At 45.9% G+C, this 18,605-nt stretch overlaps 1 protein-coding gene across 1 annotated transcript in view; it reads right to left on the reverse strand.

Moving 5' to 3' along the window:
- The window catches only part of COG7 (component of oligomeric golgi complex 7), a 69,322-nt gene extending 52,307 nt beyond the window's left edge, over positions 1 to 17,015 (reverse strand). The window contains exons 1-6 of the mRNA XM_064362571.1: positions 16,643 to 17,015; positions 11,322 to 11,470; positions 10,433 to 10,549; positions 9,145 to 9,313; positions 2,497 to 2,579; positions 1,257 to 1,379 (exon numbers count right to left, since the gene is read on the reverse strand). Coding sequence (XP_064218641.1) covers positions 1,257 to 1,379; positions 2,497 to 2,579; positions 9,145 to 9,313; positions 10,433 to 10,549; positions 11,322 to 11,470; positions 16,643 to 16,811 — 810 coding nt within the window. The 5' untranslated portion in view covers positions 16,812 to 17,015. The remainder of the gene's footprint in view (positions 1 to 1,256; positions 1,380 to 2,496; positions 2,580 to 9,144; positions 9,314 to 10,432; positions 10,550 to 11,321; positions 11,471 to 16,642) is intronic.
- Between the last annotated feature and the right edge of the window lie 1,590 nt (positions 17,016 to 18,605).

Consider the following 18,605-nt stretch of genomic DNA (forward strand, 5'->3'; position numbering starts at 1 on the left):
TTCTTAGAAGAAGATCTACTGTGCCTCCTGTCTCAAGGCAAGAGAACAATGGTTTAAGTCCCTAATGGCTGGAAATGACTTTGGAAAAGTAACTGATGGAAAGTTTCCACTTGAAACAAAGTTCCTCTGTCACTCCTCACTCCTAGTCGAGGGGTACCTTTAAAATTATCTCTTCCCCTTATTTTTGGTGTATCATGAGAACAAGGGAAACTTACTTCAGGTAGATACATTTTACCTGAAGCTAAGATAAAAACATTCCTGTTCACTCGAACATCACTTTTAGATGGGAAGAAAATGGCCTTCGGGAATTCCATAGGCTCCCTTGCTGGACAACAGGTGGCACTGTCACATTAGATCCTATTTAAGTTATAGATCAGAGTAGTAAGAATAGTTTTAGTGGAGACCTAAAGATTTCACTGACATGGGTTTCTAAGCTTATCTTTTATTTATTTATTTATTTATTTATTTATTTATTTATTTTGAGATGGAGTCTTGCTCTGTCCCCTAGGCTGGAGTGCAGTGGTGCAATCTTGGCTCACTGCAACCTTCGCCTCCTGGGTTCGAGCAATTCTCCTGCCTCAGCCTCCCGAGCAGTTGGGACTACAGGTACGTGCCACCACACCCAGATAATCTTTTTGTATTTTTAGTAAAGACAGGGTTTCACCATATTGGCCAAGTTGGTCTCGAACTCCTGACCTCGTGATTCACCCGCCTCGGCCTCCCAAAGTGCCAGGATTACAGACATGAGCCACAACGCCTGGTCTATCTTTTATTTTTAAACTTAAACCATTTAACTGGTTATCAGTTTTTTTTGTTTGTTTTTTTGGGTTTTTTTGAGACAGGGTACCACTCTGTTGTCCCGGCTGGAGTATAGTGGTGCAATCATGGTCACTGTGGTCTCAACCTCCTGAACGTAAGCGATCTTCCTACCTCAGCCTCCTGAGTAATTGTGCCACCACACCTGGCTAACTTTTGCATTTTTTGTAGAGTTAGGGTTTTGCCACATTGGCCAGGCTGGTCTCAAACTCTCAGACTTAAACGATCCGACCGCTTTGACCTTCCAAAGTGTGGTGATTACAGGTGTGAGCCACCACGCCCAGCCTAACTAGTTATTTTTTAACCCCTTGAATGATGGCAACAAATGGAGAAGTTCTTTGAGCTGTGCTCTGCGGTTGAAGGTGACCACTCCCAAGGCAGTCACCTATTCTCTTGTCACCATAGGCTCTGTTCTCCCTAGAACAAAAATGAGCTGTTACCTGTGTAGCCCACTGGATTTGTGTGTGCCAAGCGCCAAGCAAGGCGTCATAGAGTCCGGTAAGCTGCCGGTCCAGGGGTAGGTCACTTTGACACAGCTCTTGCCAGGCTGCTAAAAGCTGCACCTGCAGAGACAGAACAAAGGGAACCTTACTGGGTACGTCAACATAGGTTGCCCACTAACACTGCCCTGCCCTGCTACCCAGAGCAATCACGGATTGCTCAATGGGCTCAGTGGCTGGCCCAGCGAGGTCCATCCACTTCAAAGAAAGGCAGAAAAGAAAACCATTTGCAGTTACCTGCACTGATTCACAGCTTTAATCTGTCACCCTGCAGATGTGATCACCTCCCCATTTATCCTGCCCTAAAAGCATGTAACGTGCATCCACTTGGCACACGATCATTCTTCTGAATAGACCTAGAGGCAGGAGTGGGCGGGCATGTGCGTTTAAGCTTCAAGTCCTGGCCGGGCGCACTGGCTCACACCTGTAATCCCAGCTACTCAGGAGGCTGAGGCAGGAGAATCATTTGGACCCGAAAGGTGGAGGTTGCAGTGAGCCAAGACTGAACCACTGCATTCCAGGCTGGTGACACAGCAAGACTCCATCTCAAAAAAAAAAGTTTCATGTCCTAACATCACTGCTTAAAAGACACAGAGCACTGGACTTGAAGGAATTAAGATCAGCTCCGGAAGCTATCAGTGTTTTGGCAATCTAACCTCTGCAAACCTAGAAAACATAAAATTCCACGCTGGGTAAAGTAGCACACGCCTGTAGTCCCAGCTCCTCACAAGGCTGAGATGGGAGGATCTCTTGAGCCCAGGAGTTCAAGGCTGTAGCGCACCATAATCGCATCTGTGAATAACCACTGCACTCCTGGCTGGGCAAAATAGTGAAAACCTATCTCTAATGAAAAAAAAAGAGAGAAATTCTTACAGCTTCCTGAGGGTGTAATAAAGCTTAAGATATAAATCTCCCTTAAAAGACAAAAATGAGAATAAATTAAAACAACCTTTCAAGTCTATAATGAATCCAGCTGTAAACAGAAAAGAAATGAAAACAGGTAACTCCAACTGGCAATTAAATAAATCCATATGCTAGACCAAGAGCACCCCCTATTGGCTAAGAGAAAAACGGCCAGAGGGCAAGGAGGCAATGTCCTTAACTTCTGAATTATGAACCTGTGATTCTATGACCCAGAGTTATGAGCATTTCACAACTGTCATCACGCAAAGCTTCTTACCTTGTGACACTTGTAGTAGTAGGCCAGGAGCTGGGGCATCCGGTCAATTTCAGTAAACACCTTCACAAACACTTTGGACTGATCTAAAGAACATACAAAGCATAAACACTGTTACCAGCCTGTCTGGTGTAGACATGAGAAAGAAGTCACCAAGATGAACATGGATACATGGAAGCTAGTATTCACAAGTTCCTGACTAGATATTGAATTAACTCATGCATGGGAATCATAAATTTGAAAAATAAGCATGACTTGAAAACCAGACACTGCAAGGTAGTCCCCTCTGTTCCTTACAGAATTCATATTTTAACATAATATTCACAGGTTAGTTATGTCTTTGAAAATTCCTACTTCGATTATACCAGATGGGAACTTCAAAAAAACAAACACACTGAACTCCTATATGTCCACATATCTGGTGGTTTGAGGAATAAGTAAATAATTTGAACTAGTCGTGGTGGCTCATGCCTGTAAGCCCTGCACTTTGGGAGGCTGAGATGGGCAGATCACTTGAGGTCAGGAGTTCGAGACCAGCCTGGCCAACATAGCAAAACCCCATCTCTACTGAAAAAAACAAAAAATTGGCTGGGTGTGATGGTGCACACTTGTAATCCCAGCTCCTCAGGAGGCTGAGGCAGGAGAATCGCTTGAACCCGAGAGGCGGAGGTTGCAGTGAGCCAAGATCGCACCACTGCACTCCAGCCTAGGCAACAGAGCAAGACTCCGTCTAAAAATAAATAAATAAATAAATAATAATTTGGTAACTATCAGCATTCCACACATAACAATGGATTCTAAAACCCAAGTTATGGGCTTAACATCAAGTAGTTTCCTACATATTTCTCTAAGGGCGGAGGAAATGACTGGACAAAGCACTTGCTTCCAGGCTCACCAATGGACAGACAGGAAGGTGGGTTTCAGTGCAGTCTCTGAATACGGTGCACAGCAGCTCCACCTCTGGCTCCCGTCCACCCCCTTCTGGCCAAAATGTACATGCCACAGCCTTAGAATTACATCAAAAGGAAGGGAAAAAAACAAACCCTGAGCTAACAGGTCCCCAAACTTCTTATATTTGCTTTGTTCTCTTTCACTTCTGGGAAGCCCAATAAACTGCTGAGAAGGAAATGTAACAGCAACTGCTCGCTGTGGGATAGATACCCAGCTAAGTGCTGGAGACCTGCCAGTGGAACTCAACTTAATGGGCAGAAATCCATGAGTTAGAAAATGAATATTAGCCTTTAAAATGCTTATTCTTCTCTTTTCTTTCTATTTTTTTTTTTTTTTTTTTTTTGAGACGGAGTCTCACTCTGTCACCCAGGCTGGAGTGCAGTGACGCAATCTCGGCTCACTGCAACCTCTGCCTCCCAAGTTCAAGTGATTCTCCTGCCTCAGCCTCCCAAGTAGCTGGGACTACAGGCGCGTGCTACCATGCCTGGCTAATTTTTGTAATTTTAGTAGAAATGTGGTTTCACCATGTTGGTCAGGCTGGTCTCAAACTTCTGACCTCAGGTGATCCATTTGCCTCAGCCTCCCAAAATGCTGGGATTACAGGCATGAGCCACCCTGCCTGGCTAAAATGCTTATTATTTTCATAAGAACACTTAAATAAATGAACCTTCCTGCTACATTTAAAATTACTCTATAGGCCAGGTGTGGTGGTTCACACCTGTAATCCCAGCACTTGGGAGGCTGAAGTGGGAGGACTGCTTGAGCCCAGGAGTTCAAGAACATCCTAGGCAACATAGGACCCCTCTACAAAAAATAGAAAAAATTAGCTAGGCGTGGTGGTACGCACCTGTAATCCTAGCTACTCAAGAGGCTGAGCTGGGAGTTATCACTTGAGCCCAGGAGGTCAAGGTTGCAGTGAGCTGTGATCATGTCACTGCACTCAAGCCTTTGTGACAGAGCAAGATTCTAGCTCAAAAAAAAAAATTCTATAAATTGGGTTTTACCAATGAGAAGCAAAAAAATCAATTAACATAATTCTATAAAAAGTTGCTTCAATGTATCAGCTTAATTCATTGGTTATATAAAATGAATTAAGCATGTATACTTGGCTAGACCCATATTGCCATCGTAGAGAGAGATGGAAATAAACAAATTTATCAGAGAATTTCATTTTTTTTTTTTTTTGAGATGGAGTTTCACTCTTGTTGCCCAGGCTGGACTGCAATGGTGCAATCTCGGCTCACCACAACCTCTGCCTCCCAGGTTCAAGTGATTCTCCTGCCTCAGCCTACTGAGTAGCTGGGATTACAGGCATGCGCCACCACACCTGGCTAATTTTGTATTTTTAGTAGAGGCAGGGTTTCTCTATGTTGGTCAGGCTGGTCTCGAACTCCTGACCTTAGGTGATCCGCTCGCCTCGGCCTCCCAAAGTGCTGGGACTACAGGCGTGAGCCACCGTGCCCGGTCTGAGAATTCTCTTTAAAAACTGTTAGATAGGCCAGGCAAGGTGGCTCACAACTATAATCCGAGCACTTTGGGAGGCTGAAGTGGGCGAACCTGGGGTAATGAGCTCGAGACCAGCCTTGCCAACATGGTGAAACCCGATCTCTACTAAAAATATAAAAAGTTAATCAGGCATGGTGGCAAGCACCCATAATCTCAGCTACTCCAGAGGCTGAGGCAGGAGAATCACTTGAACCTGGTAGGCAGAGGTTGCCGTGAGCCGAGATCACACCACTGCAGTCCAGCCTGGGCAACAAAGCAAGACTGTCTCAAAAAAAATAAAAATTGTTAGATAAAGAAGCACCTTGGCCTTCTAGGTGCTTCTTTATAACTGGGCTAGTCATAAAGAGCACATTACCTGTGGGGCAGGGGAACTCTTCCTGATACTTGCCAAAATTAAGATTAATCACCAAAGGAAAAACATGGTTTTATCTGGGTTGAAGCCAGGAACTCAGCCTGTTGTGCTAAATACCTCCGGTCCCCAGCAGAGAACCATCTCTACTGTAATTCCTGTGCTGTTTAGGAACTCCAGAGGCAGAAACAATTGTAATCAGTACTTGATACTATTAGGTAAGGTAATTTTTTTCTTTTAAGACAAGTGTCTCACTCTATCACCAAGGCTGGAGTGCAATGGCACAATCTCAGCTCACTGCAACCTCCGCCTCCCAAGTTCAAGCGATTCTCCTGCCTCAGCCTCCCGAGTAGCTGGGACTACAGGTGCATGCCACCACACCCTGCTAATTTTTTTGTATTTTTAGTAGAGACAGGGTTTCACCTGTTGGCCAGGATGGTCTCGATCTCCTGCTTCATGATCCACCCGCCTCAGCCTCCCAAAGTTCCCCAAAGCTGGGATTACAGGCGTGAGCCACCGTGCCCAGCCAGGTAATTTTAAAAAATAAATACGATTGTCAAATTTTATTAAATGTCTTTTCAGCATCTATCAAGATTGAATATATTATTTTCATTTCCTCTGACCTACTAATACAACAAATCATATCAATAGCATTCCCAATATTGCACTATTCTTGCAATTCAAGAACAAGCCCCCTTGCTCACTGTGTGTATATGGGTATTAATATACTACTGAATATTTGTGAATATTTAGAATTTTTTCATTGAGATTTTTGTTTTTTTTCTTTTTAGAGACACAGTCTTGCTCTGTCACCCAGGCTGGCATGCAGTGCTGCAATCACAGCCTTGCACTCCTGAGCTCAAGAGATCTTCCCGCCTCAGTATCTCAAGTAGCTGGGACCATAAGCACACTCCACCACATCCTCCACCACACCGAGCTAACTCTTCTTTTTTTCTGTAGAGACAGGGTCTCACTATGTTGCCCAAGCTGGTCTCAAACTCCTGGGCAGCATACTGAGACTCCATGGTGAGAACTCCTGGCCTCGAGCAATCCTTTGGTCTGTGCCTCCCAAAGTTCTGGGATTATAAGCATGCGCCACTGTGCCTGGCCTGAATCACCTTTTTTGTTTTGTTTTGTTTTGTTTTGTTTGTTTGTTTTGAGACAAAAGTCTCACTCTGTCACCCAGGCTGAAGTGCAATGGCATGATCTCAGCTCACTGCAACCTCCGCCTCCTGGATTCAAGTGATTCTCCTACTTCAGCCTCCTGAGTAGCTAGGATTACAGGTGTGTGCCACCAAACTGGGCTAATTTTTATAGAGACAGGGTTTCACCATGTTGGCCAGGCTAGTCTCGAACTCCTGACCTCAAGTGACCCGCCCACCTCAGCTCCCAAAGTGCTGGGATTACAGACATGAGCCACTGCACATGACCACAATCACCTTTTGAGGAAGAAGAGTGATACCCTTTGGCATCAGGAGGTTAAGCTGCTCTCACGCTGAAAACTCAACTATCCAGAGGGTCATTCTCCAAGGGTTCTGTATGCATGGGGTGACCATATTCCAAGGGTTCTGTATGCGTAGGGTGACCATATGTCTAGTTGGCCCACAACAGTCCCCATTTACACCTGTTGTTCCAGCTCAGTTATTAAAAGCATTCCCTTCAGCCATTAAAAAGAAAGAAATCCTGCCACTTGCAATAACATGGATGAACCTACAGGGCATCATGCTAAGTGAAATCAGCCAAAAAGAGAAAGACAAATACAATGTCTCACTCATATGTGGAACACAAAAAATCAAGGTTAAACAGAGAGTAGAATGGTGGGTGCCAGGGCTAGGGAGTGGAGGAAACGGAGAGATGCTAGTCAAAGAGCACACATTTTCAGTTATGAGACAGATAAGTTTTGGGGAGCTAATGCACTGCACAGTGACTGTAACTAATACTACTATATTGTATATTTGAAATTTATGAGAGAATAGATTGTAAGTGGTCTCATCACAAGAACAAAAATATCAGGGCCAGGCACAGTGGCTCACGCCTGTAATCCTAGCACTTTGGGAGGTCAAGGTGGGTTGACTGCTTGACATCAGGAGTTCAAGACCAGCCTGGGCAATATGATGAAACCCAGTCTCTACTAAAAATACAAAAATTAGCCAGGTGTGATGGCACACACCTGTAATTCCAGCTACTTGGGAGGCTGAGGCACAAGAACCCCTTGAACTCGGGAGGCAGTGGTTACAGTGAGCCGAGATTGTGCTATTTTTTTAATACAGAGCATTAAAAAAAAATTTTTTTTTTGAGACAGAGTTTTGCTCTGTTGCCCAGACTGGAGTACAGTGTCACCATCTCGGCTCACTGCAACCTCTGCCTCCTGGGTTCAAGCGATTCTTCTGTCTCAGCCTCTAAAGTAGATGGAATTAGAGGCATGTGCCATCATGTCTGGCTAATTTTTGCATTTTTAGTAGAGATGTTTCACCATGTTGACCAGGCTGGTCTCAAACTCCTGACCTCAAGTGATCCTCCTGCCTCAGACTCCCAAAGTGCTGGCATAACAGGAGTGAGCCACTGAGCCTGGCAAAAATTTTTTTTTTTTTTTTTTGAGACGGAGTTTCGCTCTTGATACCCAGGCTGGAGCGCAATGGCGCGATCTCGGCTCACCGCAATCTCCGCCTCCTGGGTTCAGGCAATTCTCCTGCCTCAGCCTCCTGAGTAGCTGGGATTACAGGCACGCGCCACCGTGCCCAGCTAATTTTTTTGTATTAGTAGAGACGGGGTTTCACCACGTTGACCAAGATGGTCTCGATCTCTTGACCTCGTGATCCACCCGCCTCGGCCTCCCAAAGTGCTGGGATTACAGGCTAAAAAATTTTTTTTAATTACAAAACTTTTCAGCCAGGTATGGTGGCTCAGGCCTGTGATCTTAGCACTTTGGAGGCCATGGCAGGATGACTTATTGAGGCCAGGAGTCTGAGATCAGCCTGAGCAACATAATGAGATCTTGTCTCTATGTAGAAAACAAAAAATGTTTTAACAAGAAGTTATTATTGAAGCCCAATCTCAGCACACCCAACCCTCCTAAAACAAATTTAAAAATCAGAAAGAACACTTAAGATATCAAAACTTCTTATGATTTAATTTCATCATCAGAAATGTACTCTCATGTAAACAAAACTCATGCTATGTTTCAAACCAAGAGAGAAAATGTTTTCAGAAAAGGAGAGAGTGAAACAACATTGTCAAAAACAAAGTACAAACTGATAGGAGGCCTTCGAATTTTATAACGGCACAGCTGTTGGAGACCTTCAACAGAACAGATTCAGGAGAACATGAAACCCGGAGCAGAAGGGCTTGCATAACACACACATGGGAGCGAAGGACCACAGAAACAGTGGATACACACACACTATGTTCTGTCCAATATAAATAGCTGTGGGCCAGAGGTGGTGGCTCACACCTGTAATTCCAGCACTTTGGGAGGCCAAGGCAGGTGGATCACTTGAGGTCAGGAGTTCAAGACTAGCCTGGTCAACATGGTGAAACCCCATCTCTACTAAAAATACAAAAAATCAAGCTGGGTGTGGTGGCGCATGCCTGTAATCCCAACTACTCGGGAGGCTGAGGCAGGAGAATTGCTTGAGCCTGGGAGGCAGAGGTTTCAGTGAGCCGAGATCGTGCCACTGCACTCCAGCCTGGGTGACAGAGAGAGATTCTGTCTCAAAAAAAAAAAAAAAAATTACAGAGTTCCTTCTAATCTATATAATTCAATCACCATTAAGAAAACTGAAGACTTAGAAGGCTTTATCTTTATAGAGAGAGGTACACAGAGAGGAGGAGCAGCCAGCACTCACCTACGGCCTGAGAAGTGAATGCCGCGACAATCTGCGGACTGGCTAGGGCCTCCAGCCTGTTCTTCAGTGCCTCCAAGTGCACACATTTTTCAGAGTAGTCTGGTGTATCAACAAGCATCATCAAGCTGTTCTGCATACCTGTTAGCTTGGCAGAAATCACAGCTATGTCCTAGAAAAGAACAGAACAGAGAATGTTTATTTTTTATTTTTTATTTTTGAGACAAAGTCTTACTCTGTTGCCAGGCTGAAGTGCAGTGGCACGATCTCGGCTCACTACAACCTCCGCCTCCTGGGTTCAAGAATTCTCCTGCCTCAGCCTCTCGAGTATCTGGGACTACAGGTATGTGCCACCACACCTGGCTAATTTTTGTATTTTTAATGGAGACAGGGTTTCACCATGTTGACCAGGCTGGTTTCAATCTCTTGACCTTGTGATCTGCCTGCCTTGGACTCCCAAAGTGCTGGGATTACAGGCGTACATTTGTAACTTTTTAAAAATTTTGCTTGATAAATCATTCATTTTGCTTTACAATTAAGAGTTTTTCATAAGACATCATTTTACTTCATCCTTACATCCAGCTGTCAAAACTATTACTATTTTCCACAGTTTGCAGCCTCAGAGGGGATCAATAACTCAGCAAGTCCCCCTAGTATATAAGGCTCCCCACTCCCCATGTTCTGCCCTCTCATTCATTTACCCTCAACGTTCTCTGCCTGTGCCGGTTTTTCTTCTTTTTTTTTTGAGACATGATCTTGCTCGGTCCCTCAGGTTGGAGCACAGTGGTATGATCATAGTTTACTGTGGCCTCCAACTCCTGGACTCAAGAGATTCTCCCACCTCAGCCTCCTGAGTAGCTGGAACTACAAGTGTGCACCACCACACCTGGCTAATTTTTTAATTTTTTTTTTTGTAGAGATGGGTGTCTCATTGCTCAAGCTGGTCTCAAACTCCTGGCCTCAAGTGATCTTTCCACCTCAGCATCCCAAAGAGCTGGGATTCCAGGCATGAGTCACTGTGACTGGTGCCTGTACATCTTTATGGAGGCTTCTCCTGAACTCACTCGGCGACTAAGAGGCTTCAGTCACACAGAGGGTGCAAGCCAAAGAGGTTGAAAGCACACCGAGCAGTTTCAGATCTTCCCCACCCTGAGTCTGAAGATTTCTGAATACTTCTATTGGCAATCAACTCTCCCTTACGGTTTTGACGAATGCTATCTCTTTTGCTTTCTCCAAACTTCAAGTTCTTGCTTAAATACTTTTCACAGCATCCTCTAAACAAGAAACCTACCTGAGTCTTAAATGTCTCCTCAATATCAGCGCTCAAAGTGCTCCACTTATCTGCTTCCTGAAGAGATTCAGCAGCAAGTTGCATTCTGGACTTCACCTGGTCAATTTCTACCAACACCTGAAAGAGATAGGAGGGGTGAAAAATGAAGTGGTAGGTCCTTTTTCTCCACCTGACATCAGGGACTTAAAATGTAAGTATGGTGGCATGTTCCTGTCTTTAGGAAGCTTCTGTCTCCTAAAACACCAATCATCTGGCTAAATTTAATCAGCAGTGCTGAAGAGGTGAATCAGCTGAAAGACCCAAGCAAAAGCATAGTTTTCGGGCCGGGCACAGTGGCTCATGTCTGTAATCCCACCACTTTGGGAGGTTGAGGCAGGTGGATCACCTGAGGTCAGGAGTTCGAGACCAGCCTGGCCAACATGATGAAACACCAGCTCTACTAAAAATACAAAAATTAGCCAGGTGCGGTGGCACACGCCTGTAGTCCCAGCACTTTGGAAGGCCAAGGTGGGAGGATCACTTGAGACCAGGAGCTCAAGACCAGCCTGGGCAACATGGTGAAACCCTGTCTTTACTAAAAATACAAAAATCGGCCGGACATGGTGTTGCACATCTGTGATCCCAGCTACCTGAAAGGCTGAGGCACAAGAATTGCTAGAAGCTGGGAGGCAGAGGTTGCAGTGAGCTGAGATCATGTCACGGTACTGCAGCCTGCACTCCAGCAACAGAGCGAGACTGTGTCTCAAAAAAAGGATAGCATAGTTTGAGTGCTGGGGCAGAATCCTGAGTGATGGCTGGCTTCCCAAAACACCGTGCTGTTCTAAACCCCTTATGAGAGTGAACACCTTCCCAAAACAAGAATCACCATTTACGACAGGAGCCAAAATACCTGCATGGATTGAGATGTATCCTGTTCAAATTTTTTAATGTCCTCCTTGACAAGAATCATCTGTTCTTTCAGGAAAGATGCCTCCTGTTTTAGAGCTTCGACATCACGGAGCACTTTGGGCATGTTCTGGAGGGCCTGGTGACTTGTTTCTACAGGAAAAAAAAAATCAAGACCAGCAATATCCACAAAAGGTCAGAAGTGAAAGCTGGACCAGTCACCAGTAAAAAATAGTAAAACAAATCAGACAACAGAAAGGAAATGCAGGACCAACCACACAGTCATTGAAGCCTGCAGAAAACATGGGGCAGGAGAGGGGATGGGCAGTGAGGTGGCCCCTGCCAGCATCACATCCCCAGACTGATGGGAAAGGACCTTTGATTTCACAAGGAATGAGCAATCGACCTGTCCCAACACCAACTGTTTGCCACCACCAGTGAAATCATAACTCCATTTGCAAGGAGGCATGCCCAGGGGCTTTTATACAAATGTCCATGGCAGTCATTGCAGCCACCTTCTACTGATAAGAAAACTCAGAGAGGTTAAAGTAACTTCACCAAGATCTTACAGAGCTAAAACTAAGCTTCACATGGATCTGGCCCCAGTGTCTGCTTTCCATGGTTTTTTTGTTTGTTTGGTTTTTGGGTTTTGGGTTTTTTTTCGATACAGAGTCTCACTCTGTCCCCCAGGCTGGAGCACAATGGCGCAATATCAGCTCACTGCAACCTCTGCCTCCTGGGTCCAAGCAATTCTCCTGCCTCAGCCTTCCAAGTACTGAGATTACAGGCGCCCGCCACCAAGCCCAGCTAATTTTTTGTATTTTTAGTAGAAACAAGGTTTAGCCATGTTGGCCAAGGCTGGTCTTGAACTCTTGACCTCAGGGGATCCACCTGCCTCAGCCTCCCAAAGTGCTGGGATTACAGGCATGAGCCACTGCACCCAGCCTACTTTAAAATTCTTTTTGAGACAGGGCCTCCTCACTCTGAGGCCCACACTGGAGTGCAGTGGCGCAATCACAGTTCACTGCAACCTCAGCCTCCTGGTCTCGGGTGATCCTCCTACCTCAGCCTCCTGAGTAGCTGGGACTACAGGCACACACCACCAGGACTGAATAATTTTCATATATTTTGTAGAGACGATGTTTCACCATGTTGCCCAGGCTGGTCTCAAACTCCTGGGCTCAAGGGACCTGTCTGGCTAGGCCTCCCAAAATGCTGGGATTATAAGTGTGAGCCACAACGCCAGGCCTAAAAATATCTTAAATCTACCCATTACTCATCATCTTCACTGCGATCAACCCAGCTGAAGCCACTATCATCTCTTTTCTGGGCCTCAGCAATAGCCTCCTGAGCCATGTTACTCTGCTGCTTTAAAATCCTACAATGCCGGGCCGGGTGCGGTGGCTCAAGCCTGTAATCCCAGCACTTTGGGAGGCCGAGGCGGGTGGATCACGAGGTCAAGAGATAGAGACCATCCTGGTCAACATGGTGAAACCCCGTCTCTACTAATACAAAAAAAATTAGCTGGGCATGGTGGTGCATGCCTGTAATCCCAGCTACTCAGGAGGCTGAGGCAGGAGAATTGCCCGAACCCAGGAGGCGGAGGTTGCGGTGAGCCGAGATTGCGCCATTGCACTCCAGCCTGGGTAACAAGAGCGAAACTCCGTCTCAAAAAAAAAAAAATCCTACAATGCCTTATTTTTAAATTAAATTCAAATTCTATTTATTTATTGAGACAGAGTCTCCCTCTATTACTCTGACTGGAGCGCAATGGCACAATCTCGGCTCATTGCAACCTCTGCCTCCTAGGTTCAAGCGATTCTCCTGCCTCAGCCTCCAAGTAGTTGGGACTGCAGTTGTGTACCACCACGCCCAGCTAATTTTGGTATTTTTAGTAGAGATGGGGTTTCGCTGTGTGTCAGGCTAGTCTCAAACTCCTGGTCTCAAGTGATCCACCCACCTTAATATTTTAAATTTTTAGTAGAGATGGGATTTCATCATGTTAGCTAGGCTGGTCTTGAACTCCTGACCTCAGGTGATCCACTTGCCTCAGCCTTCAAAGTGCTGGGATCACAGGCATAAGCCACCATGCTTGGCCGTAAATTCAAACTCTAATGTGACAATGAAATCCCTGCATAGCACTCTAACCTGGGTGACAGAGCAAGACCCCATTTCTTAAAAATAAAAATAAATAAAATAAAATCCCTGCATAATGTGGCCCCTGTGGACCTCTCCAATCCAAGACTGGTCTTGTTCAACAGTGTATTTTTGAACCTAGAAAAGAGTTTGTGTCCAATAAATATTTGTTGACTGACTAAATGAAGAAATCAGTCCTCCAATTTGGGGTCCTCAACATCTACTTGAACCGCTACAATCATCTTTCTTCATTGCAGACTTGGGCCCTGGTACTTCCAAAGTACCAGGATTACAGGTGTGAGTCACTGCACCCAGCCAATTTGCTATTATATTATTATTAATATCCTTTCTCTTTGCCCTATAAAGTTTTTCTTCAAGATCTAACACAGGTAAGTGCTTTATGATTCTTCTAAACAAGATGTAACTGAACCCTCCTGCCAGCTCTCACAACTCCAGATTCTATTCTCAGTAAAGCCACCCCTCATTGTAATTTAACTGTGTTTCTATCTTCCCCACAGGCAGCAAGCTCCAGCAAGATAAACTTTTCCTCCCCACTGCCCATTTCTGGACACATGCATAGTAAGTGCTCAATAATTAGTAAAAGATGCAAGGTACAATAAAGAATATGGGCCGGGCACGGTAGCTCACACCTATAATCCCAGAACTTTGGATGGCAAAGGCTGGAGGATCGCCTGAGCTCAAGAGTTTGAGACCAGCCTGGACAACATAGTGAGAGGCTATCTCTACAAAAAAAATTAAAAAATTAGCCTGGCATGGTGGCACATGCCTGTGGTTATTCAGGAGGCTGAAGCAAGAGAATTGTTTGAGCCCATGAGGTGAAGCTGCAGTGAGCAATGATCATGCCACTGCACTGTAGCCTGGGAGACAAAGTGAGACACTGTCTCAAGAAAGAAAAAAGAAAATAAAAGAGAGAAATAAAACAATCTGCAGTGAAGTAAAGCTGCATCCCTATCTTTTCTTAAACAATGGGCACATCTGGTCGGGTGCAGTGGCTCAGGCCTGTAATCCCAGCACTTTAGAAGGCCAAGGAAAGTGCATCACCTGAGGTCTGGAGTTCGAGACCAGCCTGGGTAACATGATGAAACCCCATCTCTACTAAAAGTACAAAATTAGCTGAGCATGGTGGTGAGCAACCGTAATTCCAGCTACTCGGGAGGCTGAGGCAGGAGAATCATTTGAACCAGGAGGCAGAGGTTGCAGTGAGCCAAGATGGTGCCACTGCACACCAGCCTAGGGGACAGAGCGAGATTTCGTCTCAAAAAAACAAACAAAAAAAAGGGAACATCTCTTGGACCATCCACTTCCAGTAGAAGCAGTCTGTTTGGTCTTTCCAACTGAGCCTAGGAAAGAGACTTGTGTGCAGTATGTACTGAATCAACACACGGTGAATAAAAGTCAGGTCAAGGAGTTACATGAAATGATTGCCAGTGCATGTCATTTTTTATAATTTAACTTATCCTCAAAAACTGATTTAGGCCAGGTATGGTTGCTCACACCAGTAATCCTAGAGCTTTGAGATGCCAAGATGGGAGAATCACTTGACGTCAGGAATTTGAGATCAACCTGGACAACATAGTGTGACCTGGTCTCTAAAAAAATTTTTTTTTTTTTAAATTTAGCCAGGCATGGTGGCACATGCCCGTAGTCCCTGTTACTTGGGAAGCTGAGACAAGAGGATTGCTTGAACCCAGGAGTTGGAGGCTGCAGTGAGCTATGATGGTATCACTGCATTCCAGCTTGGGCAGTAGAATAAGGAATGAGACCCTCTCTCAAAAAAATAAAAAAAGGTTTAAGTCTCCATTAAGACCAGCCTATCTTCCTCAGCTGACATGAAATCCACTAAAACAATGTTTCAGATCTGTGTCATTCCCTTACACCTATACTATAATACATTTAGTGCCAGATACAGGAATCCGTTGGCTACTTCCTTCATACTCTCAAAATTCACTCTTCTTTTTTTCTTTTAACATTTTATTGTTTGATACAGAAACAGGCTCTTTAACTCTTTGAATAAACATCTCACAAACTCTGGCTCCTAAATTACAAAAAGTCAAAGTCAATTTTCTTGGATACTGGGCCCTTGACTCTGACATTCAAGTCACCATAACAGAAACCCAGAAACCAGAGCTGTTGTATTTTACATTCTGGAAGGTGACTCAACAAAGACATGTTAAGAATGGTTTAAAACTTCTAGCATTTAAAAAGATCCATCTTGTCTTCCAGTGCCTATAGATAATAATAAAAAAGGAATTCCAGAGATCTGCTATTTAGTTAGAGAAGGCCAACTTCAAGAAAATCCACTCTTTTAAAGTTTCAAAAGGAAACTTTAGGCCAGATGTGGTGGCTCACACGTATAATCACAGAACTTGGGGAGGCCAAGACTGAAAAACCCATTGTGCCCAGGAGTTTGAGACCAGCCTGGGCAACAGAGTGAGATCCCATCTCTACAATTTTTTTTTATTGCATTTTAGGTTTCGGGGTACATGTGAAGAACATGCAAGATTGTTGCATAGGTACACACATGGCAGTGTGATTTGCTGCCTTCCTCTCCATCACCTATATCTGGCATTTCTCCCCATGCTATCTCTCCCCAACTCCCCACCTCCCGATGACAGACTGGACAGGGAAAATGTGGCACATATACACCATGGAATATTATGCAGCCATCAAAAACGATGAGTTCGTGTCCTTTGTAGGGACATGGATGAACCTGGAAACCATCATTTTCAGCAAACTGACACAAGTACAATTTTTTTTTTTAAACAAAATTAGCAGGGTGTGGTGGCTTGCACCTGTAGTCCCAGCTACTCGGGAAGCTAGAGGATCTCTTGAGTGCAGGAGTTCGAGGCTCCAGTGAGCTATGATCGAGCCACTGCACTCCAGCCTGGGCAACAGAGTGACACCCTGTTTCAAAAGAAAAAACAAAAAGAAAGAAAAGAAAAAGGAAACTTATAGCCCAGGCAGAAGAGGAAAAGCAAGTGTTCAAGACAGCGCGGCAACCAGCTGAGACTCCCGCTGATGGGATCAGGACTTCCGCTAGCCAAGGGAAGCACTGGTATTTGCTGTCCGTGCTTGCACCGCCCACCCGGGTGCCCCACGCAAGTCCGGAGACCTCTGCCCAGCGGAGCGCAGGGGAGGGTCCCGCGGCCAGGGCCCCTTGCGGCTCACCCTCCACGGCGTGGTTCACCTCTTGGATGAACAGCTGCAGCTTCATCACCAGGGTGGCTGCGTGGCCGTCCGCCTTCCCAGACGCCGCCTCCTTGGAGCCGGCCCTGAAGGCCGCATTGATCCACTCCTTCACATCAAAGTCGTCGGCCAGGAACTTGGAGAAGTCCATGGCGGCACTGTCTCAGGCCTGGCGTCCGGGACTTAAGAGTTGGCTCCGGGAGGCAACGAGGATGCAGAAGCGAGCGAACCTGCGAGAGCTCCGAGGCTGCCCTCCGAGGCGAACCCCGGAACCTCCAGGACAGGTAACTTACTCCTTTGCGCTTCTTTGTTGAACCCAATCAGGTTGCGGCTGGGAATGACCCTCGCCGCGAGCCGTTCTTCTTCCGGAAGTGGTTGGCCGTTACCATAGCGACTGCGGGCGTTTGGAGCGCTGAGTTGAGCTCAGTTGTGTGTGGGAGAAACGCCCCAGACTGAGCGCTCCCGGCACCGACGAAAGTCCCGCATCTGCTAACATTTGGCAAGGACTAAACTATGTGCTTACCATGAAGCCCTGACATACATAATTAGCGCATTTACCCGGTGGCTCACGCCTGTAATCCCAGCTCTTTGCGAAGCCAACGCGGGAGAATCGCTTGAGGCCAGGAGTTCAAGAACAGCCTGGACAACAGTGGAGCGCAGTGGGCAGCAATGGAGGGCAATGGAACGATCTTAGCTCACTGCAGCCTCAAATTCCTGGGTTCAAGCGATCCTCCCACCTCAGCTTCCCGAGTACCTGGGACTACAGGTGCGCGCCACCACTCCCGGCTCTTTTCTTTTCTTTCTTTTTCTTTTTCTTTTTTTACGGAGTCTTGCTCTGTCGCCCAGTTTGGAGTGCAGTGGCACAAACTCGGCTCGCTACAACCTCCACCTTCCGGTTCAAGCCATTCTCTTGCCTCAGCCTCCAGAGTAGCTGGGATTACAGGCGCCCGCCACCACGCTAATTTGTTTGTTTGTTTTAGACAGAGTCTCACTCTGTTGCCCAGGCTAGAGTGCAGTGGCATGATCTCAGCTCACTGCAACCTCTGCCTCCGGGTTCAAGCAATTCTCCTGTCTCAGTCTCCCGAGTAGCTGGGATTAGGCGCGCGACATCACGCCCAGCTAATTTTTGTGTTTTTAGTAGAGACGGGGTTTCTCCATGTTGGCCAGGCTGGTCTCAAACTCCAGACCTCAGGTGATCCGCCCACCTCAGCCTCCCAAAGTGCCGAGATCACAGGCGTGAGCTACCTCGCAGGGCCTTATTTTCTTAACGATGTGTTTTGAGGTGCAGACCTCCTTTTAAAGTTTGATAAAATTCATTATCACCTTTTTTTATGGATCATGCTTTTTGTGTTGTGGCTGAGATATCTGTGCTTAACCCACAATCATAAAGAATTTCTCGGCCGGATGCCGTGGCTCACACCTGTAATCTCAGCACTTCGGGAGGTTGAGGCGGGTGGATGCCGAGACCGTGCCATTGCACTCCAGCCTGGGCGACAGAGACAGATTCTTGTCGCAAAAAAAACAAAATAATAAATAAAATTCTCAGTCTGTGCAACATAGGAAACCCCTGGCTCTGCAAAAAATTAAAAAAGTAGCCGGGTGTAGTGGCGCGACTGTAGCCCCTGCTACTCGAAAGGCTGGAGTGAGAGGATTGCCTGAGCGCAGGAGGTAGAGGCTGCAGTGAGCAATGATCACGCCATTGCACTCCTCCAGCCTGGGTAACAGAGCAACATCCTGTCTCGAGAAGAAAAGAAAAGGGAGTGGGGTGGTATGAGGGTATTTTTTAGGTTCTAAGATTTTATGTTGTTTCAAGAGTGGGACCAACCCAAGGGGGAGGACAAGATGTCATCCTTTGAAACCCTACAGGGAACAGTTTTTTCAGAGTGGCCTGTAGTTGGGTTATGAGTGGCTGGCATCTCCATGCCTGATAGCCACTGGTTTTTCA

The sequence above is a fragment of the Aotus nancymaae genome, unplaced genomic scaffold, assembly GCF_030222135.1.
Source record: "Aotus nancymaae isolate 86718 unplaced genomic scaffold, 86718_ANA_hifiasm-v0.15.2.pri h1tg000049l, whole genome shotgun sequence".
In the NCBI taxonomy this organism is placed as follows: Eukaryota; Metazoa; Chordata; class Mammalia; order Primates; family Aotidae; genus Aotus; species Aotus nancymaae.